The sequence below is a fragment of the Staurois parvus genome, unplaced genomic scaffold, assembly GCF_062004578.1.
Source record: "Staurois parvus isolate SC_StPar_1 unplaced genomic scaffold, SC_StPar_1.0 ptg000243l, whole genome shotgun sequence".
NCBI lineage: Eukaryota > Metazoa > Chordata > Amphibia > Anura > Ranidae > Staurois > Staurois parvus.
In genome coordinates, this window is record NW_028318039.1 from 14,231,264 (window position 1) to 14,253,548 (window position 22,285).

Here is a 22,285-nt window from a genome sequence, read left to right on the forward strand (position 1 = left end):
GTGCTGGGGCCTGGTGTAAACTTTGAGGGGAAACTGAAGACCCTCATGAGAATAGGTTGTAGATTTTACAAAAGGTCTTTGGTAACCCACCATTTGAAGTGTAGTGGCTTAAAAAACATTGAAAGAAACATGGGATTGTGAACTATAGTTGTGCGTGAGGCATAAGGGGACATTACTTTACCAGAATATTTAATTTTGTCCCAAAGAGACCTGCAAAGAGTGGCGAATAATGGGATTAAGGATTTGATTTCACATTAAATAGAAAATCTACAGAGACAGGTTAAATTTCCAGTATCTCTCTAGATACCCAAAGAGGAGGGTTGAAAATAAAAGGGTATGCCACAGGTTGGGCGGTTTGCATTATGGCATAATAGTGGGCCAGGTGTGGGACACATCGGCCTCTTTAGAATTTAGGCTGGTAAAAAACCTTGCAATTAACATGGGGACTATATTGACCTAGAACACGAGAGCCCAGAAGGAAGACCGGTCAGCAGTGGGCTTTATTTTAAAGTACGTCTTTCATAATGTGCTAGTATTTGATGCATTATAGCGCATTATGCACATAACCTGCAGGATGAGGATTTTTTTTTTTTTTGGGGGGGGGGGTTGTAGCTTACCACTGCTTAAACACCTGCTTTATGTGCAAACCAAAGCATTTCACACTTAATTTCTGGAGAGGCTTTCAAGAGTATTAATTCAAAGATTCCAATGTCAGGGATGCTCAGCAGAGTCAGTTAGATTGCACCTAACATTCTACGGTTTACCAGGCATAGATTGTTATTAGGGATAAAAGGGTAGTGCCATAAGTCGACCACTAGTTGGGAAACATTTCACAGGACTGCAGTTGAGGTATTTTTTGTGTGATGAGGAAAACATTGTCTATTCTAAAGAACACTTGGTGTGTATGAGAAGAATAAATGTAGTCTTTTCTGCTTGGGTGCAGCTCTTTTCAGGCATCTAGCAAAGAGTATTGGGAAAGAAGTGTACATAGTGTTTGGGAGTAAATATCAGAACCTGTGCAAGTAAGTGATTATCATCAATTGCATATTGTTAAATTGTCCCCTGAGGTGAAGGTATCTTTCTTCAGAGTCAGAGACTGAGTGTTCTAAGAGAAAGGGGATACTTGTTTTAAAGCCTACTGCAACTCCCTCCTCACCGGCCTACCCCAGTGCAAACTCTCCCCGCTTCAGACCATCCTGAACTCAGCTGCCAGACTCATCCACCTCACCAGCCACTCCACCTCTGCCACCCCCCTCTGCCTCTCCCTCCACTGGCTCCCCATTGCCCAACGCATTAAATTCAAATTGCTCACCCTGACCTATAAGGCCATTCACAAGACTGCCCCTAACTACCTCACCGACCTGATTCCCAGGTACCACCCTACCCGTACCCTTCGCTCTTCACAGGACCTCCTTCTCTCTTGCTCCCTGGTCTCCTCCTCCCACGCACGACTGCAAGACTTCTCCAGGTCCTCCCCCATCCTCTGGAACTCACTACCCCAATCCACCAGACTGTCACCTTCCCTCCTCACCTTCAGGCGCTCCCTGAAAACCCACCTCTTCAGGGAAGCCTACCCCACCCTCACCTAACAGCCGCTGCCCTTCCCTCCTCCTACCACTCCATCCGCCACAGCCATTTCCTCCTGTACCACTACCCCCTCCCTCCTAGATTGTAAGCTCGAAAGAGTAGGGCCCTCTTACCCCTCGTGTGCTGTTTGATGTTACTGTACTGTTTCATGTATTGTCCCCCCCTCTATTGTACAGCGCTGAGCAAACCCTTTGGCGCTATATAAACTAGATAAATAAATAAATAAAGCCAATGAACACTTTTTTTGTTTAGTAGATGCTATTTAGCTATATAAACAACGAGATAGGAAGCATGAAAATATCTAGAACAAGAGAAGCTAGAGAAATGGGCTTTCCTGTAAACAAATTATGTCGGCATGTAGGGATAGAAATTGATGAAAGGCCTTCACCTATGACTTTTCATTTGTGTAAGTTTGAAATGATACGAGCCCTTGCCCATGTAGGTGTGGGTCCACCTCAGTTGGAAGGAGAAAAGGGGGGAGGTTGGGGTGGGAAATACGGATAAGTGAAATAGAGGAACGTTGGATGAGGAAATAAAGTGAAGAAGGTAGGAAAGGAGAAAAGTGGTAATCATGTTAGCAACATTGTTTGGGAAGTTAATGTACTGAGTGAGAGCTTCTGGAGCAGCTGTTAACCATATTCTGAATGTGATAGGTCTGCAAAGAAATAGCAATTTGAAGTACGAAACAGCTGAAAATGTTAAGACCTTAGAGGGTGGGGGTGGGTCTTTCCATAGCTTAGTCCATGTATCAAATGTTTTTTTTACAGTCAGTAACATTTTCACATCAACCCTTTGGCTTTTGGAAACCTTATGTGCTGCCCGACTTTCAAGCAGAAGACATTTTGCTGTAAAACCTCTTCTATTATTGTATTCTGTAAAGGTCTAATTTAAAACAAGAAGCTGATCTGCTCTCCGCTAGACAATTCAGCATTACTCCACAGTGTGGCTTGTATTTTACGTCTCATTCATAAACACTGCTAAACACTGGGATGGAATGTCGTGCTTCGAGGAAAATTCAGTCATATGACTTTGAAAGGTTGTGTGGCTTAGCTCTCTACCTTCCAAATATGTTTTTCATTCATTTGAATGGTGGTCCACTTTCTTTGGAGTGTGAACCAAGTGAAGCTCAATGCACATCTCTAAAGCACATCATGGTACTTCATAAATGGGCTGTGCTTTTTCTAAGCAGCTGTATGCTTGGGGTAGGGCCATAGTTTTATAAAGAGAGCCTTAAGTCCTATGTGAAATTTCTAAGGCAATAAGGCAGCTCCAGGGTAAAAAGAAGAAATGGCTTTTACTTAGAAAAGCCATTAAGTCATAGAAGTTCATTTATGCTTTTGTCTGCAATATACTAATGTCAGAAAGCAATGAGATCTGATTAATAAACATAATTTCAATGTATTTGCCATTAATCATTTTAATGGATATTAATTGTCTTTAATTTGTGGCATGTGAAAAAGCACCTGTAATAATTTAAAAACTAATTTAAATATAAAGAGTGTGTGAGGAAATTTAAATTAAGTCAAGGTTTGAAAGAAAAATACAGAAATGGTCAATGCCAAATAAAATGCTATGTATATTTGTTTTTCTTATTTAACAAATTGAATAGTGTTGAAGTACTATTTCCAATAGTTACATTCATATTATGATGGGTATTCTATATACAGTATTTACATCCATAATTGCAAAGTATTTGTGTCATTAAGTACATAGCTAAAAAGAGTTTGTATTGATATTTAGCTAAAAGTCATATACTAAATAATGTGTTGATCTAAAGTATTTATATATGATATTATCACATTTCCTCTAGAAGGTGATTGGTTGCTATTTGATACTTTCAAGATGAATCTGATAACTTAACTTTACTCTTTTTTAAACTACCCTGATGTATGTTTTTCCCTTAAACTTTTTAATATTTCTTTTGCTCTGTCTAGAACTTTTCAAATCACTTCTGGAAAATGCACAAAGATCCCTAAATGAAATATTTGTAAGGACATATGGACTTTTGTACACGCAGAATTCAGAGGTATTCCAGGATTTATTCATGGAGCTGAAACGCTATTACACAGGAGGAAATGTCAATTTGGAAGAATTGCTAAATGATTTTTGGGCCCGTCTTCTGGAACGTATGTTTCAGCTGGTAAATCCTCAATATCATTTCTCAGAAGAATATCTTGAGTGCGTGAGCAAGTACATTGACCAGCTGAAACCATTTGGAGAAATACCAAGGAAGCTGAAAGCCCAAGTAACTAAAGCTTTTGTTGCAGCTCGAACTTTTGTCCAAGGTCTTGCAGTAGGTCGAGAGGTTATCAACAGGGTATCTAAGGTAAAAAAGTCCTTTTTAAATGTCACTATACTGCATTTTTAAGGCTTGAGTAAACATTTTTCTTAAAGTGTGTGTCTAGCCAAAACATGTTTTTTTTTACTAGTTTTGAAATTAGTGTGGAATGATTATAACCCCTGACAGTTATTTTACTGCTATCCAAGGCTTGGCTATCCAGCCCCTACCCTACAATAAAAATTGTATCTCTGTGTTGCTGTGAGAGATTTTCCCTCAATGCCTGTCTGGTGAAAAATTGTGATCAGGATGGGAAGTAAGGGGAATCTATCTAATTGAGCAGCAGATAGCAGTAATGTTTTCTGTGATTGGTGTTGAAAGTTTTCCATATTTTACCTCTTAGAAGGAATGTCTTTGCTTCCAGTTCTAAATCTGCATTTTCCATCTTAGGATGCATATCAACAAATAGGCCCTGATCAGAACTGAGGAATTATATATTCATTTACTTTCATGCTCAAAACATCTCTACACAAAATCAGGCTCTTTCAAAATGGCATATCAGTTCTAGGTTTATTGTTTTTATCTTATTTTTCATTTTGAATATTCTCAATTATTTTTCGAAATTACAAAGTTTATTATGTATAATGTAAAAGCATACTTTTACCTGTGCACATCATGCACGATATATAAATCAAAACATTGTCCTACGAGAAGAAAACAAACCCCCCCCACACACACATATATATATATACTATATATACAGTATATACTGTGTATGTATGTATGTATATATATATATATATATATATATATATATATACATACATACATATACACTGCTCACAAAAATTAAAGGAACACTTTTTAATCAGAGTATAGCATCAAGTCAATTAAACTTCTAGGATATTAATCTGGTCAGTTAAGTAGCAGACGGGGTTGTTAATCAGCTGCAGCTGCTTTGGTGTTAATTCAATTAACAACAGATGCACTAGATGGGCAACAATGAGATGACCCCTCAAAACAGGAATGGTTTTACATTTTTCCCTACTCATCCCATTTTTTTCCCTACTCATCTTTTCTGAATGTTTTTCATTAGTTTTGCATTTGGCTAGGGTCAGTGTCACTACTAGTAGCTTGAAGTGATACCTGGACCCTACAGAGGTTGCATAGGCAGTCCAACTCCTCCAGGATGGCACATCAATACATGTCATTGCCAGAAGGTATGTTGTGTCTCACAGCATACTCACAGGAGCATGGAGGAGATTCCAGGAGACAGGCAGTTACTCTGTGAGAGCTGGACAGGGCCGTAGAAGGTCCTTAACCCATCAGCAGGACTGTTTTCTGCTCCTCTGTGCAAGGAGGAACAGGGTGAGCACTGCCAGAGCCCTACAAAATGACCTCCAGCAGGGCACTGTTGCGAATGTCTCTGACCAAACAATCAGAAACAGACTTCATGAGGGTAGCCTGAGGGCCCGACGTCCTCTAGTGGGCCCTGTGCTCACTGCCCAGCACCATAGAGCTCGATTGGCATTTGGCATTGTACATCAGAATTGGCAGGTCCACCACTGGCATTCTTTGCTTTTCACAGATGAGAGCAGGTTCACTGTGAGCACATGTGACAGACATGAAAGGGTCTAGAAAAGCCATGGAGAACGTCATGCTGCCTGTAACATCATTCAGCATGACCGTTTTGGTGGTGGGTCAGTGATGGTCTGGGGAGGCATATCCATGGAGGGATGCACAGACCTTTACAGGCTAGACAATGGCATCTTGACTGCCATTAGGTATCTGGATGAAATACTTGGACCCATTGTCAGACCCTACGCTGGTGCAAGGGGTCCTGGGTTCCTCCTGGTGCACGACAATGCCTGGCCTCATGTGGCAAGAGTATGCAGGCAGTTCCTGGAGGATGAAGGAATTGATGGCCATTGAATGGCCCCTGTGCTCGCCTATAGCACACCTCTGGGATATCATGTTTCTGTCCATCCGATGCCGCCAGGTTGCACCTCAGACTGTGCAAACACAGCAAACTCTGTACTCCTGCGCTGGGCATGGACTCAGCAAAGGCTATGGTAACAATTCATATGTCCTGGAATATGCACTCCTGGCTGCCCTCAATGGACCAAGGTAGTCCAAAGTCACTAGATACAAAGAAAACAAACAGAGGGCGCCCCAGCCTAGTACATTATCGTAAAAAATATTTATTAAAAGGATAAAAAGTAAATATCGTACTCACAATTGACATACAGGACAAAGGCATATCACACTAAACAGCGGTGTCCAATCCACACTGCATATAAGTCCAAAAACGGAACCCTGGAATCTGAGGAAGAGGCTGAGTCCTCGAAGAGCATTAGCCAGTTGGAAGTATAGAGTTCCATTTTTGGACTTATATGCAGTGTGGATTGGACACCGCCGTTTAGTGTGATATGCCTTTGCCCTGTATGTCAATTGTGAGTACGATATTTACTTTTTATCCTTTTAATAAATATTTTATATGAAATTTCAGCAAAATGGAATAGCCTGCTGCATAATTTTTTCACTTTGATTTTCGGGGTGTCTTTGAATTCAGTCCTCTGTATGTTGATAATCTTAGTTACCATCAAATGATGGGGCATCCTTATGTTCCTAACACATTACCCAGTCCATATCAGTATATATATCCAGCATGATATTTTAACCCATTGAGATCATGAGATCATTGAGATATTTTAAAAGTCAAAATTTCTCTGAGCAATGTATATATACAGTGTATATATATATATATATATATATATATATATATATACACACACACCCAGTATATATTTATACACAATACCTGTTTAAAGGAAGTTTATTGAAAATCAAAATAGAAGGCAAGTGATAAGTGTGCTTGCTACACAGTAACAAAATAATTAGTTCACCTGCCCTTGTACATTGACTCGGTATGTGTAATCTTATTACAAGTCCGGTTACGCTTCGATTGAGTTAAAATGGAAAAATGGAGTTCGTAAGATAACATCTCTCAATTCATTGAATAACAACTTAAATTAAGCTACTTTCTTGTTCTTTTCTGTGTTTACTTTTTTTCGGAAGAGGTTGTACCAGTAAAAAAATAGACTGCCGGATTTAAATTGTTCTCTTTTAACTTTGGTTTCCAGATCTTAACTGCATCAAAGAAGGCCACAACATGAGAAATTCACTGTGTTCTGCCAAATGTGTTTTAAAGGGATTACAGCTAGAAAACATGTTTACTTTAGAGGCAATGAGACCTTTCTTGAACCAGCAAATGCAATGCTTGAATGCTTCATGGCAGAGCTTTAGTGGATGATTTACTAACAAACTAATTTTATGTTTCACAGCAAGCTTGTATTTGTTTTTAAAGTTAACCTATACTGTAAATCTGTCAGAGCTTTAATACAAATAGTGTTACACTAAGCAGCAAAATTGTATTGATCAAATATTGTGGTAAGCTGGATTTAATTGGTATTTTTTGCAGATAGCTGTGGTTTCTATAGGCTGCTTTGGGATCCATTCACGCTCCGTTGTGGTAGCCCACAGTGGTCACAATTCACTAAAGCTTATCGCATGAGTTAAGTCAGTCACATGACCACATATCGCATGCGATACTGAAAATATCAATTCACTGTTGCTAGTAACACTCGGTAAATACCACATAAAAAGACCTTAAAGTCAATTCACAAAAGGAAATAAATAATTAAATGAATGTGGTAAGTACTGGTCCAGGCATGCAGTATGTACTGGTATCTGTCAGTACTGTCATGGGTTGTTAAGGAATGGGAGGCGGCAAAGTCCTTAACAACCTATGAGTCATCAGCTGTCCCCCACTGCCAGCTGAATATAAAAAAAAAGAATTGCCGGCAATTAAAAAAAATATTTTAAAAAACAGCGTGGGGATCCCCCCTCCATCCGTACCAAGCCCTTCGGGATCATGCTGGGTCGATGACATCACAAGGATCGGGGGTTGCATATGTGATGTCACCAGGTGGCCTTTTTTTTGGTATGGGTTTTGAGGGGAACCCCCACACCAGAACTTTTTTTTAAAAAATGGTGTGGTGGTCCCCCCCCCAAAATCCATACCAGACCCCCATCCGAACATGCAGTCTGGCAGGTCAGGAAAGGGGGAGGACGAGCGAGTGCCCCCCCCAAACCATACCAGGCCACATGTACTCAACGTGGAAGGTGCTTTGGGATGGGGGGGCTCCCCTGGTCGGTGGTTGTGGGGGTCTGCGGGTGGGGGGCTTATCAGAATCTGGAAGCCCCCAGATCCCATCCCCACCATGTGAATGAATATGGGGTACATGGTACTGCTACCCATTCACAAAAAAAAGTGTAGTAAAAATTGACAGGAGACAGTCTTAGACAAGCCCTTTATTAAAAGAAGAAAAATAAAAGAATGTCCCCCGAAGTAGATCCAACATCAATTACGTGCTTTACACCACTGCATCGAATGCATTGCACTTGGTGATATAAGGCTTGGATGCAGCTGCTCGGCCATAGAAACCAATTCTATGAAGCTCTCTGCGCACTGTTTTGCCACTCTGAAGGTCACGTAAAGTTTGGAGGTCTTTAACTATTGACTCTGCAGACACTTGGCGACTTATTTGCACTGTGCTCTTCATCATGCGCTGACCCCGCTCTGTCATTTTACATGGCATACCACTTTGTGGTTGTTCCTAGTTGCTTCCACTTTGTTATAATACCACTAACAGTTGACCGTGGAATATTTATTAGCAAGGAAATTTTCAAGGATGGACTTGTGGCACAGGCGGCAACCTATCACAGTATCACAAATGAATTATTTGAGCTCTTGAGAGCGACCCATTCTTTCACAAATGTTTGTAGAAGCAGTCTGCATACCTAGGAGCTTGATTTTTTTACACTGTGGCCATGGAGGTGATTGGAATGCCTGAATCCAATGAATTTGAGTGGTGTCTCAATACTTTTGGCAATTTAGTATATGTATATATACTGCCTTAATGGCATGGTATAGCTTACTTGTGTTTTTAGGTAGCTCTTCTTATTGCTACATAAAGAGTAGGTTAAAGCATGGTCAACTGACAAGGTGTTAAGGGAGGCATGAAAGAATCAGTCTGAATCAGTGAACAGTGGAATTAGTGAACTAATTAATGAATTAATTACTTTAATGAAATAATTATTCCTGTGCCATAGCAGGATAGCCATTTTCATCCATACCAATACTCCATTGTAAAGAAACTTCATACCACACTGCAATAATTCTGTGACTGAATTCTGTGTCACCTGCATGCTCCTAATTGGTCATTTGTTAACTCATAAACAGATGTCATAGTGTACAGTCAAAAAATTCAATCAGAATTCTGGAGTTAGCAAACTTGTAAGAAAGAACTACGGAAAAAAACTGCAACATATGGTTTATCTGGGAGATACACTACATAAACTACTCACACAATGTCACATTCAGAGAGGGCACAGTCTCTAAAAAAATGGCTGCTGAAGCCCATATGTAAAGATTCCAGTTTGCATTATGTTTCTCAATGTCTCCTTTGTTGGCAGTTTACTAGAAAGGCATTAGAGGTGGAAAAAAAACCAGATAATTTCTAATTATGGATACTAAACAGTTTCTCCCCATTAGTATGCAATGGTCTGCAGTTATAAGTGGGGTACCCCAGAGCTCTGTCCTAGGACCAATTCCAGTTGAAATTACATGATATCCTTACTGTACAAAATAATCCAGTCACATCTACTACTTAATGGTCCTGTAATCTATCTGTCCTGAAATCATTCATTAGTGTCAGTGTGAGGAATTGTACTCCATCATTGGTGTCAGTGGGAGGAATAGTGCCCCATCATTGGTGTCAGTGGGAGGAATAGTGCCCCATCATTGGTGTCAGTGGGAGGAATAGTGCCCCATCATTGGTGTCAGTGGTAGGAATAGTGCCCCATCATTGGTGTCAGTAGGGTAGGAGGAATAGTGCCCCATCATTGATATCAGTGGGAGGAATAGTGCCCCATCATTGGTATCAGTGGGAGGAATCGTGCCCCATCATTGGTGTCAGTGGGAGAAATAGAGCCCCATCATTGTCAGTGGGTGGAGCTCTAATAGGAAGAGGTGGGGCCTAAAGAGGAAGGGGTGGGGCTTGCAGATGAATGGGTGGGACAAATTTATATGCGGGGGGGGTGCCCGACTTTAGTCTTGCCAAGGTCAGCAAAAAACCAAAATACACCACTGCTGTGCTGTCTGATAGGGGTGTGTGGATCACAAAATTGGATAAAAAAATATACAAAGACTTTAGCAACTGCCATATATGTAGGTCATACGTGCATTTAGCTGCTTGCCTGGAGCAGATATTTAATTCAAAGGATGCCTAATTGACTAGGTGTATTGGGAAGCATGGTTACTTAATGAGGGAATCAATTTGAATCAGAGAGCAGTTTAATTAGTGAATCGATTAATGAATTAATCACATTAATTAAATAATTATTCATGCACCATGATGGGATAGTTATTTCAATACTAGTTCAACACTGCAATAAAAGCTTTAGATCCAGGAAAAATTAAATATTATTTAAAGTAAAAACTTGCTGCTAGTTAATTGCATGGTATGAGGAAATGTAAGGAAAAATTCAGTAGTTAAGCTCAGTTGATCGTGTATTAGTCCCACTATAAAGAGGTCACTTTGTCACCACGACACAGTTTCTCCCACTGATAGAGTAATAAGCTCAGCTGATACGATGAACAATGCCTGGAACAATTGCTGCATTATACAAAGAAGGGTAATTACTATCTGAAATATCTTGAAATTCTTGAGTTCTCTTTTTATCACTTGGATGCCATCCAGTAAACATTCCAATTTCATTAAAGTTTCATGGCACAGTTCATTTAAGTCACTAGCAATGGTACTCATAAGTACATGGAAGAAATGAGTGATGATCATGCCTTGTGTATGAAAACAAATAGTAAATTATAGTGAGTATTTAAGGTTTCAATATGTATTAGAATATTAGAATTCTTCTTTGTTTATAAACAATCTTTGTAACAGAGTTATATATATATGGGAGTAATCAACTGTTATAAAAATGTAAAAATGTATTTGTAAAACTGAAAATTCATATCCAAAAAATATTTCCCATGAAGGTCCAGAAACTTTGGGAGAGGGGTATTGAACTAAAATTCATAGAAGTCTTGTTGGTTGCATTTTCTTCTAGCAGAGGTCTGAATCTCATATTTGTGTTATTACTCAGATCTTTCACATAACAGCCCCCCCCCCTTTACATCACAGCTCCCCCCTTCACAGTTCCCCCTTAACATCTCAGTCCCCCTTCAAATCACAGTCTCCCTTTCACATCTCAGCCCCTTTTCACATCACAGCCTCCCTTCACATCACAGCCCCTCTACACATCACAGCCCCCTTTCACATCACAGCCCCCTTTTACATCACAGCCTCCTTTCACATCACAGTCCCCCTTCACATTACAGCCCCCCTTCACATTACAGCCCCCCTTCACATCACAGCCCCTGTTCACATCACAGCCCCTCTTCATATATCAGCCCCTTTGCACAGCACAGCCCCCCTTCACTTCACAGCCCCTCTTTACATCACAGTCCCTCTTCGCATCACAGTCCCTCTTCACATCACAGCCCTCTTCACATCACAGCCCCTCTTCACATCACAGCCCCTCTTCACATCATAGCCCCTATTCACATCACCCCCCCCCTTCACATCACAGCCTGTCTTCAGATCACAGCCCCCCCTTCCTTTATATCACAGCCAATCTTCATATCACAGCCTATCTTTACATCACAGCCCCCCTTACACATCAAAGCCCCTTTTCACATCACCCCCCCCCCACACACTTCACATCATAACCTCTCTTCACATCACAGCCCCTCTTCACATCACAGCCCCCCCCTTCACATTACAACCCCTATTTACATCACAGCCCCCCCCCTTCACATCACAGCCCCCCCTTCACATCACAGCCCCTATTCACATCACAGCCCCTCTTTACGTCACAGCCTGTCTTCACATCACAGCCCTCTTTTCAAATCACACCCCCTTCACATCACTGCCCCTCTTCACATCACACACCCCCTTTCACATCACAGCCACTGTTCACATCACACCCCCCTTTCACATCACAGCCCCTCTTCACATCACAGCTCCCTTTCACATCACAGCCCCTCTTCACATCACAGCCCCCTTCACATCAAAGCCTCCCTTCAAATGATAGTTCCTTTTTTACATCACAGCTCCCCCTTCACATCACATCTACCTTCACATAATAGTTTTCCCTTCACTTCACAGCCCCGATTTCACATCACATCCCTCTTCACATTTGAGTCCCCCTTTACATTACAGCCCTCTTCACATCATAGCCCCCCCTTCACTTCATAGTCCGCCTTATACATCAAAAGGCACATGAACACAGTACAAGGACTTTGCAGGAAATGTCAGAAATAATGGCAAAGTCTGTACAAAAAAAAAACATATAGCTTCAATATTCTATGGACAATTGAGGCTATACTGTTTTTTCTGTACAAAGTTTGCCATTTTTTCTGACACTTCTTGCAAAGTCATTGTGCTGTGTTTATGTTTCTTTTATTGTTTGCTACTATCCTCCAGTAGGAGCTCATATCAGCGGGAACTGTTAAGACATTTTCAGCCTTCAATAGTTGAGACAGCTTAGTGCCTTAGTTTCTTTTTACATCGCAGCCCCAACTTCACATAACCCCCTTTCACATCACACATCCTCCTTTACATCACATTTGACCTATTACATCACAGAGCCCCCCCTCCTCCCCTTCACATCACCATCACATCACAGTTCCCTTTTACATCACAGACTGACCCCCCCCCCCCCACACACACACACACATCATAGCCTTGACTTCACATAATAGCCTCCCCTTCACATCACAGTACCATCACAGCCCTCCTTCACATCCCAGTCTCCTTTTACATCAGTTATCACAAGTTAGCCTGCAGTTTCTTGTTTGTGTTTTCTTACCTCCTTGCTGCAGTGCTGTTCCTGATCCCTTTCACATGTGTGTTTGTCTGTGCTCACCTATGGGCGACATCTGCTGTTCTCTGGGTTTTATTTCCTTCCCTTCCATCACTTCCTGGCCCGCCTCCTTGTTTGCCTGCCTATATAAGACATTCTCAGTCTAGGCCACTTTGTCTGAGCAACTTCCTAGTTGTCTGAGCTCATGTGTGTTGCTATCACCTGTATCCTGCATTGACTACTCGTGTACCGACCCCGGCTTCGTTCTCTGACTGTTCTTGTTTTCCGCCCGTCCTGACCTCGGCTAGTCTATCGGATTCCATTTGTCTGCTCCCATTGTACTCTGCTCCTGCGAGTGGTCTCCTCATACTCAGCTGGGTGTACCAGGGGGCTGCGACCTGGTCCCAGCTTGCTGCAAGTCCATTCTCGCCATCAGGGGCTCTGGTGAAGAAGCAGACTCCGCGCCTTGGGGAACCCCAAGTTAACTATCTACAAGGGCTCACTACCACAGGTGCTGACATCAGTGTTCTCAATCCTTCCTTCACCCAGGGCAAGTGCTATAGCTGCCACACCTTGGATACACCACTGTAAATGGTATTTACTTATCAGAAATGCATCATGGTCTGGATAAGGCTGTCACTTAATCCTTGTCCAGACTACAGTCCACCATTTGGAGATGTCTACTTTACACTGTCTTCATTTGTCCTTCCAAATCTTTTATTTTTACAATAAACCATAGGAATATAGGACCTATCATTGCTGATCTCTTTTTTGGTTGCTATACTATCCATCTGGGTTCAGTTCTTTCTGAGTGACTGACCTAAAAAATGTGTGCCAGTCAAGAAAGTCACTGAAAAAGTCAGAGCTCCTCACACTCACCAGCCACATTATTAGGTACACCTGTTCAATTTCTTGGTAAAACAAATTGCTAATCAGTCAATCACATGGCAGCAACGCAATGCATTTAGGCATCTAGACGTGGTGAAGATGGCTTGCTGAAGTTCAAACCAAGCATCAGAATGGGGAAGAAAGGGGATTTAAGTGACTTTAAACATGGCATGGTTGTTTGTGCCAGAAGGGCTGGTCTGAGTATTTAAAAAAATGATGATCTACTGGAATTTTAAACACAACCATCTCTAAGGTTTACAGAGAATGGTCTGAAAAAATGAAAATATCCAGTGAGTGGCAGATGTGTGGAGAAAAATGCCTTGTTGATGTCAGAGGTCAGAGGAGACTAGGAAGACAGGTTTGAGGTGATAGCAAGGCAACAGTGACTCAAATAACCACTTGTTACAACCAAGTTATACAGAATACTATCTCTGAACACACAACACGTCGAACCTTGAAGTAGATGGGCTACAGCAGAAGACCACACCGGGTGCCACTCCTGTCAGCTAAGAAAAGGAAACGGAGGCTACAATTCATACAGGCTCACCAAAATTGAACAATAGATGATTGGAAAAATGTTGCCTGACCTGGCAAGGCTCAACAGATGATAGGGCCAGAATTTGGCTGCGTAACAATAGAATGGCATGGATCCATCTTGCCTTAAATCAGCAGTTCAGGCTGCTGGTGGTGGTGTAATGGTGTGGGGGATATTTTCTTGGCACTAGCAAGGTGTACCCTAATAAACATCTTTACACCAGTGAGTGTATATGTTCTGGTTTAGTGATTTATAGTATTGAATCCAGAGGATCAGCATAATAGCCTGGCAACTAGTATTCACAAAGTGAGAATTTAGCAGTTGCAGCCTCCATATTTATCTCGGGAAAAGGTTCTGTTTTGAAATAGTGAAGTTCTCCAATTGCATAGAAATGGTTAGTGTTAGGGTATACTGGAGGTTTCTCCTGAAAGGTTTATTTCTTGCAGTCCCTATAAGGAGTTGAGGCTTCGGTATGTTTGCAAAAATAATTTCTATCTGTAGAAGCGAAAGATCTATTTCCTATTAGCGGCAGTGTTCAGTGGCAGACATGCTTTTCTAGTGCTGAAAAGCTATTGCTGAAAGACTAGTGCTGAAAAGCTATCTGGAACAAGTTGTGTAATTACTAAATCATTCAAAGCGTCATTGCTTTCTTAATTCTAAAGACTAAAGAAAGCCAAAGCAGATCCTGTTTTTCAGATCCTTAATTGCAAATCCTTTAGGGCTCATTCACACCATAACCACTGACCCATGTTGATCTGCATTGATAAATGCAGGCTCAACAGAGGGATATATAGAAAACTATTGTTTTTTGGATCAGAGATTGTTTTAACATATGTTAAAATAATGTCCAGCAGCTGGATTGATATCGACCAGTTTTTCAAATTACAGCCATGTTCAGCAACACAAAGAGCTGTACAACCAGCTCAGCTGCAATTATAAGGGCAACAGGGAGAACTCCTTGATTTGGCAAGACATTGCATGCAAAATCTATCCAGATTGGGGAAAACAATTGAAATCCCAGCAAACAGCCACCAGTGAGTACATTATTATATGTTTAGCATTAGCTTGCAGTATGACATAACTCACTGTGATTTTTCACAGCACACATGTGAACATTTACTGCCAGTATATTTTCATGATTTATTGGTAGTGTAGAGTTCATAGGTTATTTTAAGGCTTTCATTTAGGTGGGACTGCAGAATGTACAAATCAGTGGCTGGTGGCTCATACATTTCTAAACAAAGTTTCTTTAACCGCTTCCTGACCGCCCTATAGCAGAAATACTGCTACAGGGCGGCACGGGTGTGCAAAGTCATGTATATATACATGATTTTGCATTTTCGGGTAGGGGGCATGCGCGGCTGCGGCTGTCAATCACCGGACTCCGGCCAGTGTTTACTTGCCGCTGCCTGGTGAGTACCAAGGATCTCTGACAGGGAGGAGTAGTGTTTTGTTTACTAATAGTTCTCCCTGTCAGCTCGGGCACACTGCTTTGGATGGCTGTGCACAGCACAGCCATCTACAGCAGTGTGCTTACAGTGAAGCACACAGGCACTGCCCCCTAGTAAAACACACCCTGCACACAGTTAACCCTTTGAGCACCCCTCATGTTAACTCCTTCCTGTCCAGTGCCATTAGTACAGTGTCAGTGTTTTTATTTTAGCACTGATCACTGTATTGGTGTCACTGGGGATGTCAGTGACACCAAGTCAGTTCCCCCCAGTGTCAGAATGTCCATCACAGTCGCTGATCCCGCCATTACTAGTAAAAAAAAAAATTCCAGTATCTATACCGCCATTTGTAAACGTTGTAACTTTCACTTAAACCAATTAATTTACACGTATTGGGATTTTATTTTAGCAAAGACGTGTTGCAGAATACATTTTGGTCTAAAGTTATGTAGAAATTTGATTTTTAAAGTTTTTTTACTGGACATGTTTAATAGCAAAAAGTCAAAAATATTTTTCGTCAAAATTGTCAGTCTTATATTTTATAGCGCAAAAAATAAAAAATGCATAGGCGATCAAATACCACCAAAAGAAAGATTACTGGTAATTCGTGGAAAGAAAAGGATGCAAATTTCATTTGGGTGCAGTGTTCCAAGGCCACGCAATCGTCAATTAAAGTAACGCAGCGCTGTAACGTATAAAATGGCCTGGTCAGGAAGGGGGGTAAATCCTCAGGAGGGCAAGTGGTTAATAAAAATCTTTTTTTGAGGTGTGAGTTTTTATATTTACATTCTTATTTTTTTTGTGAAGTACTGTGGGGCGCTGTGCTCCCCTCCCCCATACTCAGTCACATGGAGGGGGGCAATACCTGGGGGTCCTCTTATCCTAAAAGGGTTTTCCACACTTTGCCCTCTCACCATAGGGACAAGGTGCCTTACAAGGTAAGAGACCTTGGGGAAAGGGCCCCCCCCCTTGCACTTTCACTACCCTCCCTCCCCTTTCCTGGCTGCCCAGACTGCATGCCCGGATAAAGGTCTTTTATGCATTTTTAAGGGGGACCAATGTTTTTCTTCATTATGCCTTCATGGTGATCTTCAGATAACAGATATTTCATCATTAGACTTTGTTCACCTGAGCCTTTGTTTTTGTGTAAAATTTTTAAATTTGTAGAAAATAAAAACAGTTTTCACCTACAATTTTAGTGAGCTTGATCACTAAATGAAACAGTTAAGCACTGTCTGCGATACATCTTTTATTTGTACTAATAGTTCAATGTTTCCATAAAATTACATGGCACAAAAAAAAATATGTTGCCCTGTGTTATATCCGAGAAGAAGTAGAAGGGTACACTCCAAAAGCATGTACAAAAGATTTAACTTTTAGTTCAAATGAAAAAGTACCATGGACAGTACAGCTGAACCCCAAGGAAATATTTTTTGGTGTATTAAAAGTTCACCGCTTACCTTTGTGCAACATGTGCATGTTAGATTACAGAGGTAAGCACCAACACAATAGTCCTAGCATAAATGGTTTGCAATCGCACTTCAGTACGTTGCATTTCATTTTCATACAACTGGTGGCCGATGTGGCTGCTATTCCCCTAATACCAGTCATATACAATTTCCACTGTAGTTCATAGCAACATTTAATGGCATCATTACATTACCATTCTCTACATTGAATGTGTCCACTCTATGAATACCTCCTCCAAGCACCTGGCCATATATGAGTTTCTTCAATGGGACCTATGATTTCACACTTTTTTAAAGTACTTTAGTACTAAGTGGTGAATTTTCAATATATCAAAATAAATTTATTGTTATATGGTTATAATTACCTTAAAGCAGCTTATTAGATGGTAGTCTCTGAGTTGACAAGGGGAGGGGGGGGCATACATACTTCTGTGTATGAGTGTCTGGGTGGGCTCAATGGTACTGCCCATCACTTTGATTGATTAACCATGCTTCAAACAAATATATTGGGGAGCACAGACCCCCCTCCGTGCTGCCACACATATATGCATAAGGTCAGCAGAAAGAGGTAAAAAAAAGTAGTTGATACTACACACATTATTTATTTTGCCAAGACTCAAATCTTTTACATATCATATGTGAAAATTCATTTCACTTCAATTAGCCAATCATGTTAACAGCAATTTTCTGTGAAATTATTTCATCTGCACATGATTGGGTATTTATAGTAAACTAGAATGATTGGATAATTAAAGTGAACATTCACATATACTTAGTTTTCCAAGTTAATGAGCCACTCACTTGTCACCCTACCTTGCCAAAGCCTCCTACGCTTGATAAATGGAAAACACCAATTTTCTGTGCAACAAACTTGCACTGCATTTTGAGACCTACATTTCAAAAGGCAAGCACATTAAAAGAATTTTTCTTGGTAAATTCACAGATGATGGTATATGGTCGAAAACTGCTCTTTCATTTCATATGGAGCCAGCAACAAATGAACCGCAAAGCGGAATTTAGGATGCTTTAGTCTTCTTCTCCTCCTCAATATAGCAAATGCCATAACAGTCAGGGCTGTTAAAGCAGACATACAAAAAATGTTCTCAAAAATTTCCACAGAAAATCTCTTTCTCAACCCACAACACAAGTAATGTCAGAAGAAATAAACTTCAAAATGAAGTACATATCAACATGCAGGAAAATGCAACTCAATGTGTTGTGAACAAGCCCTTAAACCAACCTTTTTTAACCAGGGTGCCCTCAGGTTTCTTCAGGGGTGCCTTGGTAAAATGCCTGAAAATTTCCCCAAAAATGTATACAAGCCAGTGGGTGGATCAAGCCTGCCTTTAAGGCTCGCCATACATTATATAATTTTCATGAGATTTTTGCTTTAGATTTACCAAAAACCATATAATAGGACGTCAAACCCAAACAACACTTTCAGTTGTATCCAATTAGGCTGGCCCTTGCACTACACAGTTGAAGGCAAATCTAAAGGAAATTGGCCATAAATTGGACAGAAAATTGTATAGTGTATGGCCTGCCTTAGATACACAAAGGTATTCATACACAAAGGGTTTCATTGTGCACCATTATAACTTTCTAGCCACCAGCACCCTAACAATCATCAGTTTGATCAGGAGGACATCAGGCACCTTCGTCATCACTGGGGTAACATTAACTAAGTGACGGAGAGAAACACTGCAATACTATTCAGTACCAGTGTGCAAAGGTGTGTTTGCTTTGGAAGTATAAATCATGTTGGGTGTCCTACATGTGTGAATGTTCCTCCGCTATGTAATAGTTTAATAGTCACACTGAATGTGATTTATTCTTCCAAAGCTTAGTTTTTACATTTTAGAATGGGGTGCCTCAAGATTGTGCCAAATTTTAACTTTGACTGAACAAAGGTTGAGAAACAGCATATTTTACCCAACAAAAAAATTATCAGCCTGTAAAAGTAATATATTTCATTTGCATTTTAAAGTGCATCTGTGCCCAGACTATGGACATTACAGTATTTATATTAAAGAGTACTTTCAGTCTCCCATGCCCCATGTTTTTTTTACTCCCCTTACTTTTTTCATTGGTGTTTTGAACATTTCACATATTCACCTAGCCGGCAAATCCAGCATTGTCCTGCACTGCCGTCTTTGCTGTTATATTATTGGGTGTGAGGTGTATCTTCTTAGTTCAGACAGCCCGGGTCCCCTGATGATGCATCTCCGGCCTCCTCACCTCCAGCCCTAGTGAATGGAACGTGATGCACCCTGGGATATGTGATGTGCATATTCTAGGAGGCTTCACAGCAGAGGAATTGTTAGGCAACAATTGCAGACAGGGGTGAGGGGATGTTTGGGGAAGAGAACCATACAAAGTAAAAAAATGGATACAGACAGAGAAATAAAACAAAGATGCAGTTTTGAATTGCAGAAGATGGGGAGGAGAAGAATGTTGCCTATTGCATCAAGGTGTAAATATATGATTTGACAAGCAGTAAAAAACATTAAAATATTCATACCAGGCCCTCTAGAAGCAAGTACTGGGAAGTAATTCATTATCATAGATCCCAACAGAGGCTCTGAAGTTTTGGCTTTGGCAGTCAGTTTTTTACATTTTATAGCAGTTGGTATTTGTATATTAAAGTAGAACCATAGGCAAAACTATCTGTGTCCGATTTTGGAGATTTTCCTTCACTTCCTGTCCCATAGCCAAACAGGAAATGAGAGGAAATTTATGCAAATGAAGGAAATCCCTTGGGGACCCCCTGTTCACTAGAACTAGTGTCCCCATTGGAATATTTCGTATCTGTTTCTTTTCTGGGGACAAACCACAATGTGGTATTTTATTTACTTTCACTTTCAATCATAATGGTAAACAGGACAAATAGAGTGAGTGAATCGCCTTAACGGGATCAAAGGCAGCAACACAAACAAACTGAAATAGGTTCTAATCCCTCTCCATTCTATCCAAAACTAAAAAAAAAAGTTTTGCCTTTAGGTATATTTTAAGCAGTCTGGCAGACTGCTATGATTCTGCTTTTTATAGGAAAGGGGAAAAGCAATAGGAGTTCAAGCTAACAAGGCCAGTAAATGATTATTTAAATGTGCCTTTAATAAACATGTAACTACTTTAATGTGCATAGCCTGGGTGCCTAGTTATGAAGTTTATAAGGTTGAAAAAGAGACACAGGGTCCATGCAGTTCAACCTATATGTGTGTATGCATGTGTGATTTTTATACTCAAACAATTCTTATAGCCCTATAGATTGCCCCTGAAGACATGTTTGTAGATTAAATGCTTAGGGTGGGGTTTCAGGTGCGGAGATTGCAGGTGGAGTGCTGCTCCATTAAGTATATGGGCTGTTATTCCTGAGTGCTGGGTCGAGCACAACATAATGTGAGTACAATTTGTTTTTATTGTCATATTTAATAAATGGTTTTAAGTGATGAAGCTCTTCCACCTTTTGCCTTTATGTCTTAATGAATAACTGAGGAGGAGTATAAATGAAAGGAAACTGATTGGATTTTGATGATTATCGAACACTATGTGCTTTTGACCCACTAATTTAAAGGGATCTATATCTTTGGTGAGTCCATTCCCATTGCAGGAGTGGATGGTACACATATGGATTAAAGATACACTATATTGCCAAAAGTATTGGGACACCTGCCTTTACACGCACATGAACTTTAATGGTATTCCAGTCTTAGTCCGTAGGATTCAATATTGAGTTGGCCCACCCTTTGCAGCTATAACAGCTTCAACTCTTCTGGGAAGGCTGTCCACAAGGTTTAGGAGTGTGTCTATGGGAATGTTTGTCCATTCTTCCAGAAGCGCATTCGTGAGGTCAGTCACTGATATCGGGCGAAAAGGCCTGGCTTTCAGTCTCTGCTCTAATTCATTCCAAAGGTGTTCTATCGGGTTGAGGCCAGGACTCGGGTTGTGGACCAGCCAAGTTCCTCCACCCCAAACTTGTTCATCCATGTCTTTATGGACCTTGCTTTGTGCACTGGTGCGCAGTCATGTTGGAACAGGAAGGGGCCATCCCCGAACTGTTCCCACAAAGTTGGGAGCATGAAATTATCCAAAAGGTCTTGGTATGCTGACACCTTAGGAGTTCCCTTCACTGGAACTAAGAGCCAAAGCCCACCCCTAAAAAACAACTCCACACCATAATCCCCCCTCCACCAAACTTTACACTTGGCACAATGCAGTCAGGCAAGTACCATTCTCCTGGCAACCGCCAAACCCAGACAGGTCCATTGGATTACCAGACAGAGAAGTGTGATTCGTCCTTCCATTGAACCCATCTCCACTGCTCTAGAGTCTAGTGGTGGCGTGCTTTACACCACTGCATCCTACGCTTTGCATTGCACTTGGTGATGTAAGGCTTGGATGCAGCTGCTCGGCCATGGAAACCCATTCCATGAAGCTCTCTATGCACTGTTGTTGTGCTAATCTGAAGGCCACACATAGTTTGGAAGTCTTTAGTTATTGACTCTGCAGACAGTTGGCTACTTCTGTGCACTTTAGCATGCACTGACCCCGCTCTGTCATTTGCTGAGTTGCTATTGTTCCCAGTTGCTTCCACTTTGTTATAATACCACTAACAGTTGACCATGGAACATTTAATAGCAAGGAAGTTTACATATATGCAGATTGGATACGGTTTGAGCTGCATCTAATCCGCATGACATGTGAAATAACATTGCTTCCTATGGTGCCTGTTCACATATGTCCAGTGCACTGGCGGTGTGGATTCAGTGTAGTTGTAAAAAGAGTCATGTCTGATTTCTGAGCAGTGTGGTCCGGTTTAGGTGCAGATAACAGGCTATTGACTTCTATGGGAACTGTTTCTAAACCGCATATGTGTGAACAAGATAAAATCCTGAGCTAATCCTGTCCTGAACCTGACGCAAACCTGATGTGAACCTGTGACCAACTACTGTATCAATTATCTGTGAAACGTGACGTTCAATCTGCACCACACATGTGTGAATCAGCTCTTACTTAAGTCACCTTTGATACATTTGTATATTTTAACAATATCCCCTCTAAAATGCCTCTGCTCCAGAGTGAGTAACTG

General features: G+C 41.0%; 1 protein-coding gene across 1 annotated transcript in view; it reads left to right on the forward strand.

Moving 5' to 3' along the window:
* Positions 1 to 22,285, forward strand: part of GPC6 (glypican 6) — an 885,938-nt gene that overhangs the window by 360,249 nt on the left and 503,404 nt on the right. The window contains exon 3 of the mRNA XM_089680474.1: positions 3,522 to 3,913. Within this exon, the coding sequence (XP_089536600.1) occupies positions 3,522 to 3,913 (392 nt within the window). The remainder of the gene's footprint in view (positions 1 to 3,521; positions 3,914 to 22,285) is intronic.